Genomic DNA, 25,022 nt, shown 5'->3' on the forward strand with positions numbered 1-25,022 from the left:
TGTTGAACCAGCTGTGCATACCTGGAATTAATCACAGTTGATCATGGTATATAATTCTTTATAATGTTGGATTGAATTTGCTAGTATTTTGCTGGAATTTTTGTATCAATATTCAATATTCATGAGAGATTCTGGTCAGTGGTTTTCTTGTAACATCTTTGTCTGTTTATGTATTAGGGTAAGACTGCTCTTGTGGAATGTATTAGGAAGGATTCCCTCTGCTTTGATCCTTTGAAGTAGATTGTAGAGACAAGTGTGATTTCTTAGTAAAATACTTGATAGGATTCACTAGTGAGCTCATCCCCAGATGGTGCTTTCTGTTTTGTAAGGCTGCTAATTACTGATTGAGTTCTTCAGTAAATAACGGTCTGCTCAAATGTCTATCTGTGTGTGCATTTTAGCAGAGTATATCTTTAGGGAATTGGTCCATTTCAGGTAAGTCAGTAAACTTTGAGTGCATGGAGTTGTTTAGCTTGATTTAGTGTGTTTGAGTCTTCACATACAAAGTAGGTTTCTGCTAGAACACACATAGTTGGGTCTGCTTTTATCTTTTTCTTTTCTTTTCTGGTATCTGTTCTACTGGTCTCTGCCTTTTGATTAGTACATTTAGGACATTGATATTTAAAGTGGTTATTGATATAGTTGGATTACTAGTTACTGTTTCTATTACTGTTTCTTGTTTTGTTTTTGAGACAGGGTTTCTCTCTGTGGGTTTGGAGCCTGTCCTGGAACTCGCTCTGTAGCCCAGGCTGGCCTCGAACTCACAGAGATCCGCCTGCCTCTGCCTCCTGAGTGCCACCACCACCTGGCCTATTATTGTTTCTTATTCATTGCTATATGTATGTATACACGTGCACACACTCTCACACACATTTTTGTGCGTGTATGTGCATGGGTATGTATGTGTCGATGTGCATGCACCTTTCTGCCTATGACCAGAGGTTAATATTACATGTCTTTCTCAATTGCTTCTTCACCTCATTTTTTGAAACAATGTTTCTCACCGAGGGCTCACTGGCTAAGCACCTGGCCAGAGCCACAGGGATCCTGTCTCTACCACCCAGTTTTGGGGTTATAGGAGTGTACCACCGTGCCAACTTTTTATGTGGGTACTGGGGTTAAACTGAGGTCATCACATTGTGTGACACTTGACTCACTGAGCTATCACCCCACTCTGTTCTTCTTTTTTCTTTTGTTCTTTTATTATGCCCTCTTTGGTTTTAATTAAACATATTATAGGGTTTGTTTTTTTTTCTCCTGTCAGTGTAGCCATAATATTTTTTACGTAAACATTTTTAGTGGTTGCTGTGGTGGTTTGAACGAGAATGTCCCAGAGCCCCATGTATATGAACACTCGGTCCCCAGTTGTGGATTGTTTGGAGGTGGTGTGAAGCTTACAGGATGTGAAGCCTTGCTAGAGGAAGTGCGTTTCTGGGGCCTTTGTAGCCTCACCCCGCTTCCAGTTTGTTCTCTCTGCTTTGTGCTTGTGGTCGAAGATGTCATCTCTTAGCCTCCAGCCATGGCCGCTGGCTGCCGTGCTGGCTGCCGTGACTCTCCGACATTATGGACTCTCCCTCTGGAAGCATCAGCCAAAATAAACTCTCCGTCAGTCACTCTCAGTCATGGTGCTTTATCACAGCAACAAAAAGCGACTGGTACAGTTAGTTGCTTCTGGGTTTACAATGTACATTTATGACCCCAAGTCCTCTCTCACACAGGACTCTAGCTGCTCTTGGTAGAGGAAGAGACAGTATTTTAAGGATTCTTTCCTGTGCTTTGTAACATTGCTGTTTTTAACTTGACTTATCCATAAACAACAGGCACAGTTTACACTGTTACTATTATTTTGAACAAATACTTACCAGTTAGGTCAATTAAGGGTATGAGAAATGGGAGCCAGTGGCTCCGTGGGCGAGGGGACTACTGCCAAGTCCGACCACCCAAGTTCAATCCCTGGGCCCAACATCGAGGGAGAGAACCAGTTCCTGCAAGTACTTCTCTAGCCTCCATGTGGGCACCATGGTGATAGATCATCCTTGGATATACACTGAGGCCAGCGTGGGCTGTGTGAGACCCTATCTCAAAAAGAAAAACTAGTTAATTAAATTGAAAAGGGGGGGGGCTGGTAAGCTGCCTAAGCCAGTAGGAGACGTTGCACACGGGCCTGGTGATCTTAGTTGGATCTCAGACCCCACAGAGGAAGGAGAGAACTGCTTGTGCAAGCCTCTCTGCCTGCCATGTGCACATGAAGAATTTAGAGATCACTAGACTCGGGATCCCATATGTCCTGATTCCCCAAGCCCTTTAAATAGTTCTCTACATACTCTTGTTGCTCCCATGGTTTTTGAGAACTTGGATGTAAGTCTGTCCTTGCTTCTCTGTAGGTAAGGGGCTTTCCTCCTGCCCATGGGCTTTTCTCAATCTTCTCTTTGTGTGTGAGTGTGTGGGTGAGTGTGTGTGAACATGCACACCGTGCATGTGAATGCATGATCACGCATGTGGAGGTCAGAGGACAACCTTGAGAAGTATGCTCTCTCCTTCTACCTTGTGGATCTTAGATAGGGAACTGAGGTCATCAGGCTTGGCAGCAAGTGCGCTACCCACTGAGCAGCCTTGCCCGTTACTGTCTGGGTATTTTGTTTGTTTTTGCTTTTAGTGTGCTTTATATTTTCTCTTGCAAATATACAGTTTTGAAAACAAGCGTTCTGTTTACTTACTTCCCACCACATAGAAGGCTTGGCCTTTCACACATACCTGCATGCTTGCCTCTTTGTCTCTTCTGGAAGCTGAGATCACGTGGTTCGGTGTGTCCCACCTGGAGCTCCATGGTGTCTGTTACTGAGGCTGTTAGGTTTTGTGTAGTATGTTTCTATATAGAAATGTGGTATGTGTATGTGTGATGTTTGTGTGTGCTATGTCTGGAGTGTATTATATGTATGGTGTGTGTGTGTGTGTGTGTGTGTGTGTGTGTGTGTGTGTGTCTGGCAGTGGCCAGGTGATATGATAGGACTCTACCAGCCTTGTCTAGTTCTCTGAGATTCTGAGGGAGGTGGCTGTCATCTGTGGGTCTTGGCGCTAGTCACTTCCTCTGGGAAGAAAGGAGCGGGACCTGAGGGGTGGACAGAGCTTTCTAGAGCAGCACATCTGTGATTGTCACCTGTGAGAACTCTACTGTGGCCACCTGGAGCCGCTTCTGTGAAGCCCTCCCTACATAGCGTTTTCTTGCAGTGTGGGCTGCCTTGATCAGCCCCCTCAACTGGGGTCTGAGAGGACCCCCACCACCACCCCGAAGATGACTGTGACACCCTGCATTAGAGTTGTACCCTAGGAAGTGTCTCTCTTCACACTCGACCCCTCACGTGGTGCTGATGGTGATGGCCCAAGGAGTCAAGGTGTCCTGGGCGACCAAGTCTCTTGCTTGGGCTTCATGAGCTTGAGTCGCCAGCCAGAGGGTTGAGCTGGATGAGTGACAGTCATTTCCTTCTGTGGCTCAAGAGCGCCCTGTTCTCGCTGCCTTGAGCTACTTTCTCTGAAAGCTCTGCACGTACCAGCCCCCGCTTTGGCTTGCATTCTGTAAAGACTTACTTGTGAGTGTCAGAGAGTATGTATTTGAGACAGGGTTTCACTCTGTAGCCAGGCTGGCCTCGAACTCAGAGATCCACCTGCCTCTGCCTCCCAAGTGCTGGAATTAAAGGTGTGCGCCACCACACTCAAACAGAGAAAATATTTTAAAATAAATGTATATATACTTATAAATTCAGATAGCTTTGACTGAAACAAAATCAGACTTTCATGATTAAAAATCTTTTAAGGGCTAAGGGTATAACTCAGTAATAAAGTACCTGCCGAGAACGCATGAGGTCCTGGGTTCAAACCCTAGCATCACACACTCAAAGGTTTTACATTTCCTTGTGTGGATGCTAACAAATATGAACCTTGGGGGGTAGGGAGATGGCGCACTTGGTAAAGTGTGTGCTGTGTGAACATGAGGATCTAAAGTTGAGTCCCCAGCATCCACTTAAAAGCTAGGTACATGCCTGCAACCCCACTTGATAGACGGTTCTCTGGAGTGGGCGGACAGGCTGGCCTACCGCAATCAGTGAGCTCTAGGTTCAGTGAGTGACCCTGTCAGAAAGGAAGGTGGAGAGCAAGCAAGCAAGATGTCTAGTAGTGTTGACCTCTGGCTCCACGTGTATGCTTACACTGTACATTTACACACACACACACACACACACACACACACACACACACACACACACTTGGACATGTGCACACATATATACCTCATGCATACACAAACAAATAAAACGCCAGCTGTCCCCACCCATGAACTCATACATGGGCTCCTGCTAAGACTGATGCACTTGCTTGTTCTTCTACAACATCAGTGTTAACGTTTGGAGATTAACGTCCCCCAAGGACCTGCGTGTGGACGCTTGGTCGCAGCCTGTCACGCAATCGGGAGGTGGCAGAACCTCAAGGAAGTGAAAGCCAGTGGAAGGAAAGCAGGTCTTTGGGGGTAGTGTCCTGGAAGGGTATGCCCACCCCTCCCCCTTACCTCTCTCAGTCTGCTTCCCAGCTGTGCTGAGGAAGACAAGCTTTCTTTGCTACTGTTCCCACCTTAATGCTCTGTACCACAAGCCCAAAGTAGTAGACCAGTGACTCTGGACCAAGACCTCTCAGACTACAAGCCAGAATAAGTCTTTCCTCTTTTAACCCAGCGCTTTGATTTTCTCAGGTGTTTGCCACAGTGACAGAAAGCTGACTCACAATCAGCAACACCCTTTTAACTGCAGGTTCCAGTGAGCATTTCTGACTGTGGTGTGTCCTTTTCTATAACTGTAAATTACAACTTAGTCATTGGTCAGCCAGATACCATTTCCTCACCCAATTTTCTTACAGAAAATGGTCTTTTCACAGCTACATCCTTAACACACAGTTCAGCACTAGACCAAAGTCTCTCCTAGGCACTTGTGACTCATTTGCAAGTGATCATTTATTTTGGTTCCTGATGTTTTCCATTGTCCTGAGTTGTCTTCATTACTGTGCTCAGGAGGGATGCAGTGATCCCATTGGGCTTGGGGGGAGGGGCAGTGTCGTGTCTGTGTCTGTGTGGGTGGGAGGGATTGTGCTCTTTCAGGTACACATGCAGCCAGCCCTGACCTGGCTTTTTCATTCTGTTTTGAGATAGCTTCTTACCAGGGAGCTCTGGCTTTCTCAAAACCCACTATATAGACTAGGCTGGCCTTGAACTTCTGCCTCCAGAGTGCTGGACTTGCAGGTGTGCACACCACAGCCAGCTCTCAACCTGGCTTTAATTAGAATAACAAGTGTGGGCCTTGCTGACTTCTTTCCAACAAATGCCTCTTTAAATAACCCTGTAAATGTGATTTTACACCTTTAAATGAGTTGGAAGTCAGATTTCCTGAACGCAGCCCTTAAAATTCCTGTCAGCTCAGTCATCATGAACATCCTGGCCCTCAGTGTCATGTCTACTCATTCTCCCAGCTCCGGTTTGCTTCAAGACCTGGGGACATCTCTGCTGTGTCCTGTAAGTGCAAGGATGGTGGCAGTGAAACTTGAAGTGACTCGAGGCTTCTCCCTTCCTCTGGGAGTGGTACAGCTGCCTCTGGGAGGAACTCAGCTCACCCTGAGTTTCTTAGAAAGGTCACAGAGCATTGTCATCAGGGATGTTTGAGAGTACCCAACAAAACACATGGCTTTAGAGCTGAGTAACAATAAGTGACTCACCTCATACTTAGGGAAGTGTGGTTTCTACCTACCATGCTTGGGTTTTCTATAAGCAAATCCATTCTATAAATGGGGCCTACAGAATAGAATTCCCTGATAAGCAAGTCAGAGCCAGACCTTTTGCGCAGGCTCCATGATAGTGTGAATACTTCCTGGCCAATTTGAATGCTCCATGGCTGGTGTGAATGCTCCATGACCAGTATGATGCTCTGTGGCTGGTGAGCGCTCTATGGCTTGTGTGAATGCTCCATGGTTGGTGTGATTGTTCCATGGCTGGTATGAATTCTCTGGCCTGTGTAAAATGTTCTGTAGCTGGTGTGGATTCTCCATGGCTGGTGTGGATACTCTGAGGCCAGTGTGAATATTCTGCAGTTGGTGTGAATATTCTGTGGCCAGTGTGGATGCTCCAAAGTGAGTTTGAAGGCTCTGTGGCACTGTGCCAATGTTCCTTGGTCATAAACTCACTTCCCATCAAGCTGCAACCCCAAACCCCTTCTTTTCCCACCCTCTGGCACCTAACTTGCCATGTGTCTCTCTAGACTTAGCTGTTGTAGATATTTTACCTGAGAGTTGTTATACAGTGTTATCACTGTGTATTGGGCTCCCCACCCCAACTAATCTAGTTTTTTCTATTCATATGTGTTGCTGAATATGTAAACTTTAGGTCAATTAATGTGTTATTTGTATGATCACATATTGTTGATCCATCCACCTGTCCTTGGATATGGGATGCCTTTGGTTACTGAACATCCCACTATTTTTGTGGATACAGCATTGAGGGGTACCAGTTCTTAAATCTTAGACATTTAGCTGAGTGAAACCGCTGCCTCATATTTCATTGTACGTTTATTTTCTGAGGCAATCAATCTTCTTTTCCTGTGTCTGCACCATTTTACGTTTTTCTCAATTGAGGAAATTATGGAAGGGTCACAGTCTCTCCACATCCCACTGGGTGTGAAGTTGCATCTTGCTGGATTTTGATTTGCACTTCTCTAATGACTTGAATGCTCGGCGTCGTTTCATGTGCCTGTTGGCTGTTTACTCATCCTCTCTGGGGAAATGTCTGTTTGAGTCATTGCTCATTTTAAAATTAGATTATTTTATTATTGAGCTATAAGAGTTCTTTCTGTATTTGGATGCTAGACCCTTCCTTACCTGATGTGTAACTTCAAATTTTCCTTCCATCTGTAAGTGGCCTTTTCTTTTTCAACAGTGTTTTTGATGTACAAAAGTATTTTTTAATTGAATTGAAAAAATTCTTGGACAGTCTCCTACATATATACGATGAATTTTGGCCTTTTCCACACTCGCCCATTATATGTTCCCTTCCGTTCCCTCTCCACTGAAGCTCATCTATTTCCAATGAGCCCTCTCCTCCTCCTCCTCCTCTTTTGAGCCACTGAGTTTAGCTGGGATTCCTCACACAAGCATGGCTGAGGGGTTATTATCAAAGGTACAGTACCGAAGAAAATGGTGCTCCTGCCGCTGCCAGGTAACCATTAGCCGCCAGTGCGCCCTCAGGAAGGGGTGGGGCTTCAGGAGCCCCTCCCCCATCCATGACGAAATGTTGCCTGGCTCAATCTTAGAGGCACAAACGGTTTTTAATTTTGATAAAGCTCAGTTTATCATGTGTAGTTGCTGCTGCTTCTTATTCTTTGGGTGTTATTTCTAGTCATCCATCGCCAGATCCCAAAGCATGAAGATTTTGTTCACGTTTTCTTCTAACAGTTTTATCATTTTAGATCTTATATTTGGTTGATCAGTTTGTTTTCAGTCAGTTTTTGTGTAGGGTGTCAGGTGGACATTCAGGAGTAGAGACAGGCAGACCCTGAGAACTCACTGGCCAGCCAGTCTAGCTAAAATGGTGAGTTTCAGGGTCAGTGAAAGACCCTGCTTGCTCGAAGCAGTAAAACAGAGGACAATGGAAGAAGACACCCACTGTTCAACCCTGGCCTCTCCATGCATGTGCACAGGTGTGTGCATCTGCAAACCCATGTGCATGCAGTATAACACACACACACACACACACACACACACACACACACACACACACATGGAATAGTCTTTCCTTATTGAATGATCTTAGAACTCTTGTCAAAAATAAATTGACCAGAGTATGTGGGTTTGTTTCTGGGTCTAATTCTATTCTGCTCTCTATTTCTAGATAGATGCCAGGGCCACACTGTTTGGGTTACTATGGCTTTGTTGTAAGTTGTGAAGTATATGTTCTCTTAACTTCATTTGTTTTTGAAGATTGCTTTGGTTATTTGGGGTCCTTCACAATTCCTTGTGAGTTCAAGGTCGGCTTTACTCTTGTCTCAGCAGTGTACAAATCTTGCCTGTATTCAAGGTACATTTCCCCTGAATAGTTTATCCTGCTTGATGCTTGTGTAATCAATTTCTAGATCTTCTTTTCGATTATCTATTGCCAGTGTCTAGAGCACGGCTGTGCTTGTGTGCTAATCTTGCATCCTAAAACTTCCCCTTTTATTTATTAGTGCTAACATTCCCCCCCTACCACCGGAGCTGAGGACCGAACCCAGGGCCTCGTGTTTACTAGGCAAGTGCTCTACCACTGAGCTAAATCCCCAACCCCAACTAGCATGTTTTATATACAGGGCTTCCATGTGATTTTCTGAATATTTAAGCAAGTCATCTGCAAATGAAAATAATTTTACTTATTTCAATTGGAAGGCTTTTTATTTAGTTTTTGTTGCCTAATTGCTCTGACTAGCACTTATTATTATTATTAAAAGATTTTCTATTTATTTTACATACCAACCACAGATTTCCCTGTCCTCCCTCCTCCTGCCCCCAGCACCCCCCAACTCATCCCCCCCCCTCATTCCCACCACCTCCAAGGCAAGGTCTGCCATGGGGAGTCAGCAGAACCTGGTACATTCCATTGAGGCAGGTCCAAGCCCCTCCACCCTGCACCAAGGCTGCACAAGGTGTCCCACCATAGGCACTAGGCTCCAAAAAGCTGGCTCATGCACCAGGGATGGGTCCTAATTCCACTGCCTGGGGGCCCCCTAAACAGTTCAAGCTAAACAACATTGTGTTGAGTAGAAGTAGCAATGGCTGACATCCTGCCTCATTTCAGGTCTTCTGGGGAAAGGCTTTTGGTTTTTCATCATTCTGTGTAATATTAGCTGTGAGTTTTTCATATTACACCTTTATCTTGCTGAGGAAATTCCCTTCTGTTCTTAGTCTATAGATTAAAAAATATGTATTTTATATATTTATATAAAAACATACACACACACACCACATATATGAAGAGCTGGGTTGTGGCACATGTCTTTAATCCTACCACTCAAGAGACAGAGGCAGGCTAGTCTCTGAGTTCAGGGCCAGCCTGGTCTACAGAGTGAGTTCTAGGTCAGCCAGGGCTACACAGAGAAACTCTGTCTCCCACCCCCAAATAAAATAAATACAATTATGTATAGGTGTTGGATTTTGCCAAGTGTTTTTTTCTGTATCAATTGAGGTGCTCACGTGGTTCTTCCCTGTGTTGTATGAGGTGAGACCATCTTAGGGAAGATGGGGGTTGGGGAAGGACTGGGAAAGATGCGAACAGAAGTGTGAAGGAGAAAGGGCCACGTGAGCTGTGCACCTTGCCCTTTGCTTCAGAAGGGGTGAAGCTTGCACAGTCCCTGCTGCTGTGTGGCCTCCAGGGTGGGGCCCCAGGGCACACTCCTCCCTTGTGCAGTGTGATGCCGCAGGGATTGAAGCACAGGTCTAGATTATGTATGGAACTGTCCTTGCATTCCTGTGATAAGTCTCACTCGGTTGTGGAGTACCACCCCCTTGTATGCTGCTGGATTTTACAATATAGGCTTTTGTTTTTGGTTTTGTTTTTCCCCTCTGAGACAGGGTTTCTCTGTGAAACAGTCCTAGCTGTCCTGGAACTCACTCTGTAGACCCAGGCTGGCCTCGAACTCACAGAGATCCACCTGCCTCTGCCTCCCAAGTGCTGGGATTAAAGGCGTGTGCCATCACCACCCGGGTTACTATATAGTTTGCTGAGGGTTTTTATACTGCTATTAATAAGAGATGTTGGTCTTTTTTTTTTTTTTTTGTATGCCTTTGTCTGGCTTTGGGATCAAGATATTATTGATCTCATAAAAGGAATCAGGAGGGCTGGGGATAAATGATAGAATCCTTGTCTAGCATATCCAAGGCCCTAAATTTCATTCCAGCATCAAAAGAGGGGGTGGGTCAGGAATATTATTTTCTTTTCTACTTGTTTCTGAGACAGCTTGGTATTATTTTTTTATAGAATTCACTAGTGGTGCTTCTGGACTTTTCCTTTTTGTTACTTTATTAAGTGTGTGCGTGTGTGCGCGCGTGTGTGTGTGTGTGTGTGTGTGTGTGTGTGTGTGTGTGTGTGTGTGTGTGTGTCGGTACACCAGGGAATCACATTCTCATTGTCAAGCTTGTGGTGAGTGCCTTTACCCCGAGCCATCTTCCTGGTCTCTGGAGTTTTCTGAGGGAGGTTTTTGAGGCACAATGACTTATAGATCTGTTCACTTTTTCCTGTTTTGTCGGGTGTGCGTACGCTGGGTGGTGGGAATCAGTCCTGGCTTTAGATGTGCTCAGCAAGCACTCTGCTGCAGAGTTACAACTTACTCTGCTCTTTTTGAATTGCCTTCTGTAGTTTGTATGTTCCTAGGAATTTGTCCATTTCACCTAGGCTACCTAGTTATTAGTCTGTAAGTAAGTCTGGTTTCAGTAATCTTTCTTTTAAACCTCTCTTTGTGTTTGGTCAGTCTAGGTAAGAGCCTGGACACTTTGGTTTGATTACTTCTCTCTGGTGTTCCTTGGTCAGCTTGTACACATTCTGCTCCATCCCCAAGTCCTTAGTTAATACTGGGTGTGGTGGCGCTCGCCTTTAATCCCAGTACTAGAGGCAAAGACAGGCAGATCTCTGAGTTCCAGGCCAACCTGGTCTACAGAAGTGAGTTCCAAGACAACCAGAGCTATACAGAGAAACCCTGTCTTGAAACAACAATAACAACAAAGATGTCCTCATTTGATGGGAAAGCAAGCTGAGACACAGAGATATGCTGCCCCATCAGGTGATGTTTGAGGAACCAAGAAGTCAGGAAAAGGCCCTCCCCTTTCTTGCCCAAGGGTGGCAGAGGTCAACCTTGTCTGTTACTTCCTAGAAGACGATCACCTTGTTTTTTGAGACAGGTTCTCTAATTGCGGCCTGCAGCTCACTGATTAGGGTTGGTCATCTACCAGTGAGCCCCCTGGAAATGCCTGTCTTCACTGCTCCTATACTGGGTTATAAGTATGTGCCACGACTTCCTGCTTTTCTTGATCAGTTCTGGGGATCTGATCTCTGATCTTGGTGCTTGCCCAGCAAAACCTTAACTGACTAAGCCATCTCCTCAGCTCTCCTTACTCATTTTTAGTAGGTATAAAATTTATAGTGGTTCTCTATGAGCCAGTACACCATGAGCCCATATTTAAAAAAAAAAAAAAAAAAAAGACAAAAGAGCATGTTTGAAAAGTCATGCTAAATACAGCTGGAGTCAGTCTGGGAACTTTGACTTTTGGTGGATTTGTCGAGCTTGCCCTATGCGAAAGTCGTCTGTAGAGTGTGTGGTGGTGGCTTCCAGACAGCCAGTTCCCTTAGCCCTTCCTGGGTGGAGACTCTGTGGCTGCCCTCAGGCCATGCCACTTTAAAATATACCAGGTAGCTCCATCCATGCTTCTGTGCTGGCTGGAAGGTGGGTTGGTGTGTTCTCCAATCCAGTGATTTTTTTCCCATCTGTGCGATTCACCTGTCCCAGCACCCTGCCCATGCACTGAATTCTCACCATGTTCTTCCGCTGCCTCCTTTACCTTAACCCAAGTGGAAGGGGTCGGAATAGAGCCCCATGCTTTCCTTTTGCTGGTCGGGATGTTAGAAGCCTGTTGGTATTGAGGGTGGCATCCATTGATTCCGTCCTCGTTCCCTAAGGGGCCTTTGGCTGCCAACTGACCGGTGCCAGTGGCTGTCTCCTGGGCAGGTTTTCAGGCCTCGAAGAACCCTGGGAGGAAAGAAGGGGGGACACATGGGTCACTGTCTCTCAACCTTGCCCTGGCCTCCTGAAACTGAGTGGGGTGAGTGATTGTGGTGTAGCTCAGGGTTCGCCTGTCTTCCCAGGTGTGTTCTGTTCCCTGGCTACCACCAGAGAGGCTCTGCCACTGCCCCTCCCAGGGTGATGATGGAGGTGGTCCTCACCGAGGCAGGCTTGCCTGATGAGTGGCACAGCGCTGGGTCCCCATAGCGAGCAGCTGCAGCTGCATGTGGATCCCACTGCAGATTTGTGCTTGAGGAGGGCGGCTCTGCAGCCTTCCTCCCCTCCGTCCCCAAGGACCACGGTCCCACACTGCTCCCCTGGCCTCAGTCCCCGGCAGTGAGCAGGAGCTAGCCCTGAGCTTGTGGGTGGAAGGTGCTGAGGGAGGCTGACCGGGAGCGTGCTAACGTGTCTCCTCCTGTTTCAGCTGTGTTGGGGTGGAAGAGGAGGAGGCACCCGATATCGACATCTACCACTGTCCCAACTGTGAGAAAACCCACGGCAAGTCCACGCGTAAGTACCTCTGCCCACATGGAACACCAAGGTCACAGCCCCGCGGCTCTGGTGCTGGGGACCCCTCCAGCTTAGCTGACTGCCTTCTGCGACTCTTGCCCCTCGAGGCAGCCATGCAGATTCCACCGTCACAAGGCCTTGCCGGGGCCACCCCTAGCACCTGTAGTGGGCAGGTTAGCCCATGTTAAGTGTGGGCTTGCGGCTCAGGTGATAAAAGAAGTGTTCAGGGCTCCAGCTCACCCAGGCTGCACATGGATGTTTGTAAGTGGTTCTGCTGTCCATCCTCTAGGAGCTCGGCTTAGCCCACCCAGCATCCCCACCGGAAGTCTTTGAGGGTCTGGCTTCCCCACAGTGCCTGCTGCTGCGTATCCGATGCTTCTCCTTCCCACCCCTGTTCTCTGGGCCCTACTGTGCAGCAGGTGCTAAGGGAACACCCAAGGTGTAGGCTCAGCTCATACTGTGCAATTTCATCCAAGTAGGCTTGGAGCTCCAAGGCCGAGTCCTAGTTACAAGTAGGGAGCAGAGCTGTGGCCTGTAGGAATACAGGGACTGGACCTGTGTGCGCGTGTGTACGTGCGTGCGTGCATGTGTATCGCTGTCCTCAGGGCTCCTGCCTACGCTGGTGTTAGAAGTACTCACATACACTACAGGTAGACATGCTCCGGCCGTTTCACTGTTCACATCCCATGCCCGGGGCTGGACTGGGGGATCTGGATGGGTCAGAGGGGACTGTGTCCAGCCGCCATCATACTCACTGTGTCGTCCCCCTTTCAGGAGAACCTCACCCAGGTACTCAGTGCAAGCCGAGAGACCATATTCCCTGCTTAAGTGCTGTGAAGAGAGAGAGAGACGACAGTGGGGAGATGCAGACAGTGGGGTGGGGGTGGTGAGGTAGGGATGCAGGCAATGGAAGAGAAACGGGCAACTCAGGAAGTGCAGGACAGAGGCACCGGGACTCAGTGCCACGGGGCTCCGGCAACAGTGGGACAGACAGTGGAGGGACGTGGGCAGCAGAGGGTCCACACTCCTGTCCAGTGAACCAAGGCTCATCTGAGAACCTGGACTCTTGGAGCCTGGAACTAGGTGGGTGGGCACCCCCTGTTCCAGGCTCTGTCTGCTGTCTCCCGGCCCTTCCAGGGCCTGGCCTATGTGCATTGTTGGAATGGTGAGGCAGCTCTGGTTTCTGGTCGTGCCCCAGCACATCCTTAGCACCTGCCAGTTCAGGACTCCTAAGGCACCTTCCAGACCTCCCCAGGCACACAGCACTTATGCCCAGAGTGTCTTGCCATGGGGTCAGCTAAGTCACTGATGAGAAGGACTCTCCTGGTACCTTGTTAAGCTCAGGGTCTTCTTTATCTTTTTATTAAAAATGAGACAAACATGGAGAGCTTCTACCAGGACCCAGAGCTGTTCTGTGGGGCCTGGGAGGCTGGGTCATGGCCGAGCGGGGTTAGATCAAAAGACACCAGCAGGCGTGTTCTTAAGGAGGATGGGGTTAGGTCCCTAGTGAAGGTGATCTGGAGGATGCTGGGGTCACGCTACCCTGGATGGTTCATGGTGTGTCAGGGAGTCATTTCCAGGAGACTCCAGACTGGAGAGGAAGAAGTGGGAAACGGGGGTGGAGCCTCTCCCAGCAGTCCCAAATGTGTGGAGAGGTCCTGACTGGGGGGCTCTTGCCTGAATCTGCCCAGGGTAGAGTGAAGGTGTGGTGCGGGGCTGAGCAGGTTGCATCGGTGGTGAACAGTTTGATTCTTTTGGTGCTGTCGGGCATCCTCAGAAAGAGCATTTGCACGGTGTCAACAACCTATGCACCGGGGAAGGCGTGTGTACTGCCTCACCAAGACCCAGCCCCTGGGCTTGGCTGGGGTTTGAGCAGAGGCTCCACAGTCAGCCAGGAGCCCGGGTACCAGCTCCAGTTCCCATTCCCACCACCAGCTCCTAGGGGGTGAGTGACATGGTCATTTTACCTGTGTGCCTACGTGCGTCTTTGTCTGGTTTTGCCGCTAGAACAAATGCCACAGGCTGGGATGCTTAAGTAGCAGGAAATCTATTTTGTGCCGTTCTGAGCACAGAAAAGTCCAAAATCAAGGACTCGCTCCTCCGGCATCTTCCCGCAGGGTAGAGGGTGAGGGAACCTCCCATGCTTCTGTCTCCGCCACCAAGACTTCAGTTTCATGACTTAGTCTCCTCTCAGGTGCCCCACTTCCTGGTCACCCTGAGGACTAAGGATTTCAACATATGGGTCTGGGGCACAGACCAGTCAGAGCCTGCTCAGGTGTGTGTGCACATATGTCCATTTGTGTGTGTGCTCAGAGGGGGCTGTGTAAACACTGGGGGTTGGACTCACTGCTGTTATTGAGAGTCTTGTACTCCGTCAGACGCCATGGTCCAAAGTCCGAGCCGTTTCTCTCCCAGCATACGGTCTCAGTTTTGAGCCGAGTGCCTCTGAGCTCTGTGAGCAGTGCCTGTCTGTGACACTGGTCATACTTCCATCCCCAAAGCCTTGGTGACAAAAGGCCCTTCCATGCTCCTGGAAAGCTCCGGCCTGTGGCTGGTACTGGGAGCTCTCTTGAGGTTGAAGGCCTTCCTCCCCCTCTGTGTCCCTTCCACCCTGGCTTAGGGCAGGGCCTGCAATGGGTGGGTTCAGGGAAGAGCAGGGGTCAGGGCCTCCCATGCTGCTTTCTCTTCATTAAGCCACAGTGGTGTGGGTTGTAAGCCCAACCCCACACAGTCTCTCTGTGTTCTTTGAGGTGATTTTGGCCTGCGGGTCTTGGTCACGGCCATGAGACACGTTTATTCGACCAACAAAAATTTGGTACAGGAGTCTCAGGCTCCTAGACACGAGCCTTATGTGGCAGAGGCCAAAGGAGCAGTGTTGCTCTGCGGCCACAGCAGAGTCATATCCGTGGGAAGTGTACTCAGCTGGCTGACGGGACCCCCTGCCCGTCCCTAACTCAGGCTGTCACTGCCATGCTCCCTGTGAGTTTGGGGTGAGAGCCCAGGTGTTCCCAGCACTGCCCTCAGTTGCAGAGAGCGCTGCATGACATCCCTGCCCTTCAGGCCATCTCCATGGGTCTGTTCATGGGTACACTGACTGGGAGGTGAGGAAAGAGGGATTGGATAAGGAAGGTCCTGACGGAAAGGTGGTAGCTCTTCATGTGGAGGCCAAGCAGGACGTGTCCTCCCACTATGGTATGGCAAACACCTGGGCTGAGAACCTTCCAAGAGATGCCTGAGTGAGGAGGGCCAGGGCTGGAGTGGAAGCGTGACCTCCATTGTGAGAGGTGGGGATGAAGAGAAGGAGGTGCAGGTGTGGGCTGGCAGGCTCTGTGGGAGAGGTTTTGAGTTTGCTGTGTTGGGGACTCCCTAGCTTCCTTTCTGCCCGCTGTGGTGCCCAGCTGGGATGTCTTCTTATAGGTGTGGGGGCCTCCAAAGTTGGGTGGGAGTTGTGCTTGGAACAGACCCATCCCCTGTCTCCTCTACAGTCAAGAAGAAGCGGACCTGGCACAAACATGGCCCTGGGCAGATGCCGGACATGAAGCCAGTGCAGAATGGCAGCCAGCTCTTCATCAAGGAGTTGCGGAGTCGAACTTTCCCCAGGTGGGTGACCTTCCTCGGGTGGGTGACCTTCCTCGGGTGGGTGACCTTCCTCGGGTGGGTGACCTTCCTCGGGTGGGTGACCTTCCTCGGGTGGGTGGCCTTCCTGGGTGGGTGACCTTCCTCAGGTGGGTGACCTTCCTCAGGTGGGTGACCTTCCTCAGGTGGGTGACCTTCCTCGGGTGGGTGACCTTCCTCAGGTGGGTGACCTTCCTCAGGTGGGTGACCTTCCTCAGGTGGGTGGCCTTCCTCGGGTGGGTGACCTTCCTCGGGTGGGTGACCTTCCTCAGGTGGGTGACCTTCCTCGGGTGGGTGGCCTGTCCCTGTCCTCACCCATGTGGTGGTCCTTCATTGGGTGATTGGACCTTCTTCAGTTAACTGCCTTCCACAGATGACTGGCTTTTCTCAGCTGGGCAGACCTTCCACAGGTGGGTGGGCCTTCTGGGGGTCCAGGCCGTGCTGTCTAAGGGGCGGACCCATCTGCTGAAGCCCTGGCTCCTCCCCCCATCTTCTGATCACCGCACCCAAGGCTGTGTGTACTGTCCCTTGGTCACAGGCCTTTCACTGGGTTCTCCCGTTGTCAGGAACCTGTTGTGGGACCAGGCCTTCTGTAGACAGGTCACTTCTGTCCTCTGTCTGCATCTCTTGAGGACATTGGCACTACTCTTGACCTTTCTTCCTCTGGGTGCAAAGTACCTGTCTCCGTCCTGGTGTCCGGCCACCTACCCCATGCCCTTGTCACCTGGTGGAGGCCCTTGCCCTCCCTCTGTTGCCTACACCCTGTTCTGTCTGAGGTCTGGCAAAGAAGCGGGCAAGAGCAGCCTCAGGAAGCTGCTCTGGGTCAGCCACGGCTGTGAGGCTGCAGAGAGTTTCCAATCGCTGGGTTTCTTTTGATGCTTATTATGTGGCTTCACATGAGCAACTGAGCTGCAGTTTACCCTGGGTCCTCTGAGCCAGGTGCTGCTCCTCCAGCTCCCCTAACCTTCATTGAGATGTAGTTCACTTAGTGTAGTGCACTCATATAAACTTCAGGAGCTCTTGGTATGTGTGTATGTTCATAGATGTGTGCATCTTGATGAACGTTTGCATTAGTCAATTTCAGAGCCTTTCATCTCCACACAGAAATCCTGTCACCTCTCTTTCCCCATGGCCCTGAGGAACCCACGGGCACCTTTACCTGCTGAGCCCATTTTCTCATGTGTAAATCTGCTTGCTGAGACATTTCCTAGAAATAGAACGACCCAGGGTTTGGGTGGCTTCTTTTATTCCGATTATTTTCAAGGCTCATCCCCCCTGTAGCATTTGTCAGGACTTCATTCTCTCTTTGGCTGAATAGTCTCCCCTTGTCTGGCTGGACCACTGGCTGTTTATAGCGTTCAGCTGATGGCCATTTGAGCTATTTCTGTTTTTGTTTTTATATTTTTACTTTTTGACTACTATGAATAATTGTGTCTAAATATTTATGTACACGTTTTTGTGTGGTCATATGTTTCCATTTCTTAGTGTGGAGCCTCTGGGTCGGATGGAAATCCTGTGTTTAATTGTCTGAAAACTGCCGGGCGGCTTTGCAGGGCAGCTGCCTCCTGTGACATCCCTGCCAGCCTTGCAGGGAGTTCTCCGCATTCTCCCAGCTCCCTCGACTGTCGAGACTTTGAATCTGGCCGTCCTGGGGTGTGAAGAGGTCTCTCATAGTTTGGTGTGCATGTCTTTCGTGACTAGAGATGTTGAACAACTTTTGTTCACATGTGAGCCTTTCTGTCTCTTCTTAGAGACTCTACTGAGGGCCTTTGCTCATACATTGTGTGTGTGTGCACACACACACGTGTGCATTTGCAGGCCAGAGGGTAACCTTAGGCATTGTTTAACAGACATGATTCTCTCTCTCTCTCTTTCTGTCTCTCTGAGATGGGGTCTCTCAGCCCTTTGCCTCACACTTTAAACATTACTATATTTATACGTTTATTCATGTACATGTGTACATGCATTCATGTGTATAAAAAGGCCTGGTGGCAGGTACCTTTATCTGCTGAGCCATCTCACTGATCCTGCCTCACACTTAAAAAAAGTTTTTTTAGATTTATTTTATGTTTTGCACATATACATATATCCCACACGCATGTCCAGTGCCCATGGAGGTCAGAAGAAGGTATCAAATCTCCTGAATCTGTAATTATGAATGGTTTTGAGCTACCATGTAGATACGAGGCACTAAACCTGGGTCCTCAGCGAGAACAACAAGTGCTCTTAACCACTGAGCATCTCTGCAGTCCCACCACCTCACACCTTTTAAAATAACCTTTTTGTTATTGACTTATAAAGGTTTTTTTTTAAAAAAACATATTTTAATGACTTTCAAAAATTTTGTGTATGTGTTTGTATCTGTGTGGCCAGATGTGCTCATCAGTTCAGGTGCCTGTAGAGTCTAGACGAGGGCATCGGCCCCCCTGCAGCTGGACTTAGAGGCAGCTGTGAGCCACCCGACAGTGTTCTTTCTTAGCTTTCCATAGTCCAGATGCATATTCCTTGCGTGTCATTGGCAGATACTTCCTGCCCCGTAGTTTGTCTTTCGACTTTCTCAATGGTGGCCTTTGAAGCAGAAAGTGCTTTTATCTAATCTTTTACTTGTTTCTCCTGCTCTTGTTACTATCTAAAACCTTCACCAAATCCAAGGTCATGACGATTTATCTTCCTGTTTTCGCCTAAAGGCTTTGCAGTTATAGCGTTTAGTTTGTACCTGAATACATTTGGAGTTAATTTTTGCATATAGAATGGAGTAAAAATCTGCCTTCCTTCTTCTCCCCAATATCACTTGTTGAAAAGACTTCCTTCTGCTGTTAGATGGTCTTGGCATCTCTGTTGAAATCATTTGTTCATAAGTGTCCTCAGTTAATGTCTGGACAAAGTTCTAGGTGCCGGTACCTAGGTAGGTACCAGGTCTGTTCTTGTGCCAGGGCCACACTTGACTCCTGTAGTCAAGGTTTGAAGTGAAGAGGTCCTGAAACTTTACTCTGTGTTTTCAAGACTGTGTTATTCTGGCCCTCTCACGTGGTTCCCTCATGTGGCTCCCTCACGTGGTCCATGTGGACTTTAAGATCAGCTTGTGAGTTTTGACAAGAAAGTTACCTGAGATTCTGCAAGATGAAGTAGAGGGATTTGTTTTGCTCTCTCTTTGCCATGCAGGAGAGAGAGAGAGAGAGAGAGAGAGAGAGAGAGAGAGAGAGAGAGAGAGAGAGAGATATCGATCTACCCAGGTGATGGTGTCTCTCTGCCTGCCTATGCTGCAGTGGAAAGGGTGGCCAGCACACAGGAACATAGCAGAGCTTTGCTGTCTGTCATCATTGTGGTACCAGGCTCCCACCTCCCCATCACAGTTACCAATGGGCCTGTGTGCCATGCTCTCAGTGGTGGGTTGCTGGAATCAGCACCACAAACTTGCCTACAGCTGTCTCCGTAGTTTTCGGGGTGCTGCAACAGGCCAACCTCCAGGAGCACAGGAGGCACGTGGCCAGGTATCCTGAGGCCCCCGACCCACCCTTTGTCCACAGTGCTGAAGATGTGGTGTCCCGTGTGCCAGGCAGCCAGCTCACTGTGGGCTACATGGAGGAGCATGGCTTCACCGAGCCCATCCTTGTCCCCAAGAAAGATGGACTGGGCCTGGCTGTCCCTGCCCCAACATTCTATGTGAGTGACGTGGAGAACTATGTGGGTGAGTACTATCCTTTGTGTATCTTGTAGGAGCCTGGAGTAGGGAGGTGTTGGGATGAGGAACTGTGCTTTGTATAAGTGCCTGGCCTTATCCATGATCTGATGAGAGTAGGTAAGGCTTAAGGCTCTTGAGGCAGGATCAGTCACTGAGCTTGGAGCCCCAGTGACCGACCCTCCTGGGGCCATCCCTGCTTCTCTCTCCCAGTGCAGGCATTACAGGCATGAATGGCCACTCTCCCCACTTTAAATGAATGCTAGGAATCTGAGCTCAGAATATGTAAATACTTTGCTTTACCCAATGATCCATCTCCCTGACTTTCATGAAGATTTATTTGTTTGTTTGTTTATTTTAGACAGTGTAGATGTAACCGTCTTGTTAAATAAGAAACACAGAGCCAATGCAGAGATGAAAGCCCAAGAGGTCAGAGCAATAGCTAAGAGCTAAAAACCTTACCCTTCACTGCCGCTGCTGTCCTCCTCAGCAAGAGACCTACATCCTGTGTGTTTGTCCTGTTTATTGACTTTCTATTCTGCCCTCTCATTGGTTGTAAACCCAACCACATGACCTCCTTGTCACTGCTCATCTATACAGACTTCCAGATCTTCTATGGTTGGTATTGAGATTAAAGGCATGTATCTCCATGCTGGCTGTGTCCTTGAACACACAGAGATCTGCCTAGCTCTGCCTCCCAAGTGATGGGATTAAAGGCATATACCACCGCCCAGTTTCTGCTATGGCTTGCTATTAACTCTGACCCCCAAATAAAATCACATTTCAGTACAAATAAAATATCACCATAAGGCAGATCCTCCTCACTGGGTAGCTCTGGCTAGTCTAGAACTCTTTATATAGACCAAGCTGGCTTTGAACTCCCAGAGCTCTGCCTGCTTCTGCCATCACACCTGGCACATGGAACATTTTAAATTCACAAAATGAAGGAAACAAACAGCAAGCCTGTGTACCTGACTGTTGGCCACACACCCACCAGCTTCGTGTTGATTTTCTCCTTCCCAAACTTCTTTCCTCTTAAAGTGTTTTAAGACCTACCTTCCCTACCTCTTTTTGCCCATTAACAACAATGCTAGCTGAACATGGTTTTAAACATAATTGCAATTCAGTCATTGCACCACATTGATAATTCCCTGATAGAGTCACCTGATGTTGTCATCTACAAATAAATGTGTTGGGCCACATTCTTGGCTATCCTGGGACATATGTTCCTGTGGACTGCAGGTTGCATATGCTTATACTTTGGCCTAATTCTCCCAGTTCCTTCAGAAAATTCCTGTTTAGAGTTGTGGAGAAGGCTTGCCATGTAAGTCTGATGACCTGAGGTCACATTCCTAGAACTCACATAAAAAGCCAACGTGGTAGTGTACATCTATAATCCCAGCACCCCTACTGTAAGATGGAAGCCTAGGACAAGAGAGTCACCCAGACGCTCACAGGCCAGCTGGTCTGGAGTATGTAGCAGCAAAGAACAAAGAGAGCCTGCTCAAACCAAGCGGAGTTGAAGGTGTGGACCAACTCCTGAAAGTTGTCTTTTGGCCTCCACATGCACACTTGCATTCACATACATAAGACATATGCATGCATGCATTCGTTTACCTGTGTAAGGTCCTGGGTTTTATCTCCAGAAATACAAAGAACTCTTTACATTTGGCCATTTGTCTCAGTCTTTAAACAGGACCCGTGGGTAGCATTTGGTTTTCATGTCCCTTACATCTTCTTCTGTGACAGCCTCACACCCCTGCCATTTTGTCAGTTTGGTGGGTCCTCCAGAATTTCTCATATCCAAGATGTGATTGGTTGTCAGAGTCCCTGCTATGGCATCCGGCAGATCACTGGGTCCTGGGTGTTTTCCTGTAGGCTTCAGCTTGCAGCCCTTCTTGCATTCCCACTCAAGGATTTGTGGCTCTCCCTTCCCAGCGGGTACACCTCCACCTTTGAGGACACCTGCAGTGCCTAACACACACCTGCAGTGATGCTGCCATGCTCAGTGGGGCCTGGTGTCCAGGCTTCTTGTCCACGGATGCTCCAAAAGCTTTCACCTTGTGTTTGAGCAGGACTGTGGACCCCGACAAAAGGGCATGTTTGCCTGTCCATTCTGTGTTGTTTCTTCCTCTCTTGAGCATGACTCTTTTGTAAAGACTGTTCTGTCCTTGATTATTTGAAGAGCCTCAGCTTTTCCTCGTCAGCTCCAGAAAGGGCAAGATGAGTGTTCTCCCCTCTAGTCATCAATTGATCAGAACAGGAAGTTGGTGCCTATATTAGTTCTCCTATATTAGAGTTCTGTCACTGTAATAAAATATCTGAGACAAATGATTTATAAAGGGAGGAAAGGGTTATTTGAACTCATGATTCTAGAGCTGCAAGTCCACAGTCATCAGCCCCAAAGCCTTGGGTCCCTGATAAGGTTGTGTGTGATGGAGAAAACTGCTCATATCATACACTGTGATATGAGGAAGCAAAAGGAAGAAGAAACCAGGGTCCTGCAGTCCTCTCCAGGGACTTGTGACCTAGGATTCTCCCCACTTCCTAAATGTTCCACTGCCTCCAAATAGCAGCACAAGCTTGGACCAAGCCTTTATATAGCTATACCAAACAAATGCCCTTGAAATGCAGGGCTCCTGGCTTTTAATTTTAATATTGTCCTGGAAGTATTTGTGCAAAGATGTTTGTTGTTACCTGAAGCTCAACTTGACCATGTGTCTGTATATTTATTTGCTGATGTGGTCTTTCTAGCTGAGGTGAGATTCACTACCTCACAGTGTTATTGGTCCAGGAAAGGAACATAAGTTACTCCGAATTCACAGCTATTATAAGTAGAGGAGATAAGGTCAGCCCTTGTCTGTTCTATGGGGTGGGTCACTGCCCATAGGACAGTGTACAAGGGCCACTGAAGACATGTAAGTGTCCACCCCTGTCATGTCCTTCAGGGAGGCCATAGCACATTCCTCCCGTGCTCATGTCCTCCACTTCCTCCCCAGGGCCAGAGAGAAGCGTGGATGTGACAGACGTCACCAAGCAGAAAGACTGCAAAATGAAGCTGAAAGAATTTGTGGACTATTACTATAGCACCAACCGCAAGCGTGTCCTCAATGTGACCAACCTTGAATTCTCAGACACCAGGTGACAGGCTACTCTGGGTTGGGGCTTGGCGGGTCTGGCTCAGGGTCAGTGTCACCGGTCCTGAGTTCTCAGGATGGTGTTGGACCGTCCTGAGGTGAGGCCTGCGAGAGCTGGCTCTGGTACCTGCATGGGGTCCTGGGGTTGTGAAGCCTGGTTCGGGGTTCAACCCTGGTGTGGGGACTGTGAGGCTTTACTTGGGGTTCTGCCCTGGGTGGAGGCTGCAAGGCCTGACTTGGTGTCCTGCTCTGCATGGCCTGCTGCTATCCTGTGAGCTGCCCAGGAATCACCATGCAGGCTTGGCTCTGTCTCTTAAAACACAGTGAAACAACTCGGATGAAATAGGAGCAAACAGAGAAACCACCCCCCTCCCAGAGAAAGCCATTGAAGCAATATGAATGAGTCCCTTCCAGAAGCACATGCTCCTCATCCACACTCATGACGTGCTGAGATGACACACTGGCACCCACACTTGTGACACACAGAAACTCACAGAAGTATGACACACAAACAGAAGCACAACACATTGACATACACTCATGACACACAGACAATGCACACACCCACTCACACTTGTAATACACTCATGCATGCCTAGGGACACACTAAGACAGCATGATGACATACTCTCATGACACACTGAGGCAGCACAGTGACACACCCAGAATCATGGCATACTCATAGAACAAGATGTAGACACACTCAAGACACATACTTACAGACATTCACACTCATAAACACTCTGAGACACAGCACTGACATGGTCAGGATACCCACAGCATATTCACTATATGAATACACAGTTCCCTCCTGACTGTACCGTAACCACTGAAACTTTCAACACACTGTGACTCTCACTGGCACTACACTCAACACTTCCATGGCGTACTCCCCGCCACATGTACCAACACCCTTGTGTGCACACACTTACTCATCTACGTGGAATCGCACTGTGGCGGCTGCTCCGCACCTCCCAGGCCTACTGCTTGCCTTGAAATATGAGGCCACTCACAGCTGTCCCAGCAGGCCCCAAGTGTTAGCATTAGCACGATCCCTGTGGGATGGGGTGTCTGTGGGTCAGTTATGCACAGGCTCTGCCCCATCTCGAGGCTGGGGCAACAGGGCCGAACTGTGATTGGGGGGCATTTTCATGGAGATGGAGAGCTCCCGTACACTAACCGGGAGCGACACAGCAAGCCTGGAGGTTACACCATGAGGAGCAGGGAGCACAGACAGTGGGAGGGGCCTGGGGGCTGATGCCTTTATGGGTCCTAGGCTTCATCCAAATGCATTGGAAACCTAGGAGGGTTTTTATTGGTCTGTTTACTGGAGACATGAGTTCCCTGGGGGTCACTGAGAGGGATTACTGGGACAGGTGTGCATCATGCCCACTGAATGTGGGGGTCAGCAGAGTTGGACATATAAGGTGCCTGTCCCACAGAGAGGGAGTCCCCAACTGCAGAATTTCTGTGGGTCATATTGAAGATGTGGAAGGAGGGTAGGGACTAGGGGTTGAGTCAGGGGTGCTGGAGTCCTACCTAGGTATGGAAAAGACTAGCTCATATGTAAGATGGATACAGAGGATGAGGAGGCTATATGGAGCTACTCCAGACAGGGTCAGGGTGTATGTGGCCTTCAACAGAGGCAAGGTAGAGATTTGCGGGGCATAGGAGTTGAGGCTAGGTGTAGAGGTGTGAGAGACCCTGTTAGGCCCGAGGCAGCAAGAACATTCAGATCTGGTTCTCTGTCACTGCACCTGGGTGCTGACATTTCACTAAACCCCAGGTGTATTCGATTACTGTCTATTGCTGTGGTAAAACACCATGACCAAAAGCAAGTTGGGGAGGAAAGGGTTTATTTCATTTCATAGCTGTAGTCCATCATGCAGGGAAGTCAGGGAGGAGCCTGGAGGTAAGAACTGCAGCAGAGGCCGTGGAAGAGTGCTGCTACTGCCTTGCTCCCCATGGCTTGCCCTTATACATGCAGGACCACCTGCTCAGGGGTGGCACCACCCCCCACAGTGGCCTGGGCCCTCCTATATTGGTTATTAGTCAGGAAAATGCCCTACAGGCTCACCCACCGGCCAGTCTGATACAGGCATTTTCTCAGCTGAGGTTCCCTCTTCCCAGATGACTCTGGCTTGTGTCAAGTTGAAAAAGAAACTCACCAACACACCGGGTCACCTCTGCCTTTTCCCACCTTCGTCGGAAGTGATGTAGCTGATTTGACAGCAACTAAATGTGACAGGGAGT

At 48.7% G+C, this 25,022-nt stretch overlaps 1 protein-coding gene across 1 annotated transcript in view; it reads left to right on the top strand.

Annotated features, from left to right (window-relative positions):
* Nucleotides 1-25,022, top strand: part of Phf2 (PHD finger protein 2) — a 73,957-nt gene that overhangs the window by 25,575 nt on the left and 23,360 nt on the right. The window contains exons 2-5 of the mRNA XM_028867662.1: nucleotides 12,253-12,338; nucleotides 15,824-15,938; nucleotides 19,481-19,641; nucleotides 22,632-22,773. Of these exons, the coding sequence (XP_028723495.1) occupies nucleotides 12,253-12,338; nucleotides 15,824-15,938; nucleotides 19,481-19,641; nucleotides 22,632-22,773 (504 nt within the window). The remainder of the gene's footprint in view (nucleotides 1-12,252; nucleotides 12,339-15,823; nucleotides 15,939-19,480; nucleotides 19,642-22,631; nucleotides 22,774-25,022) is intronic.

This window comes from Peromyscus leucopus, chromosome 5, assembly GCF_004664715.2.
Source record: "Peromyscus leucopus breed LL Stock chromosome 5, UCI_PerLeu_2.1, whole genome shotgun sequence".
NCBI classification, from domain to species: Eukaryota; Metazoa; Chordata; class Mammalia; order Rodentia; family Cricetidae; genus Peromyscus; species Peromyscus leucopus.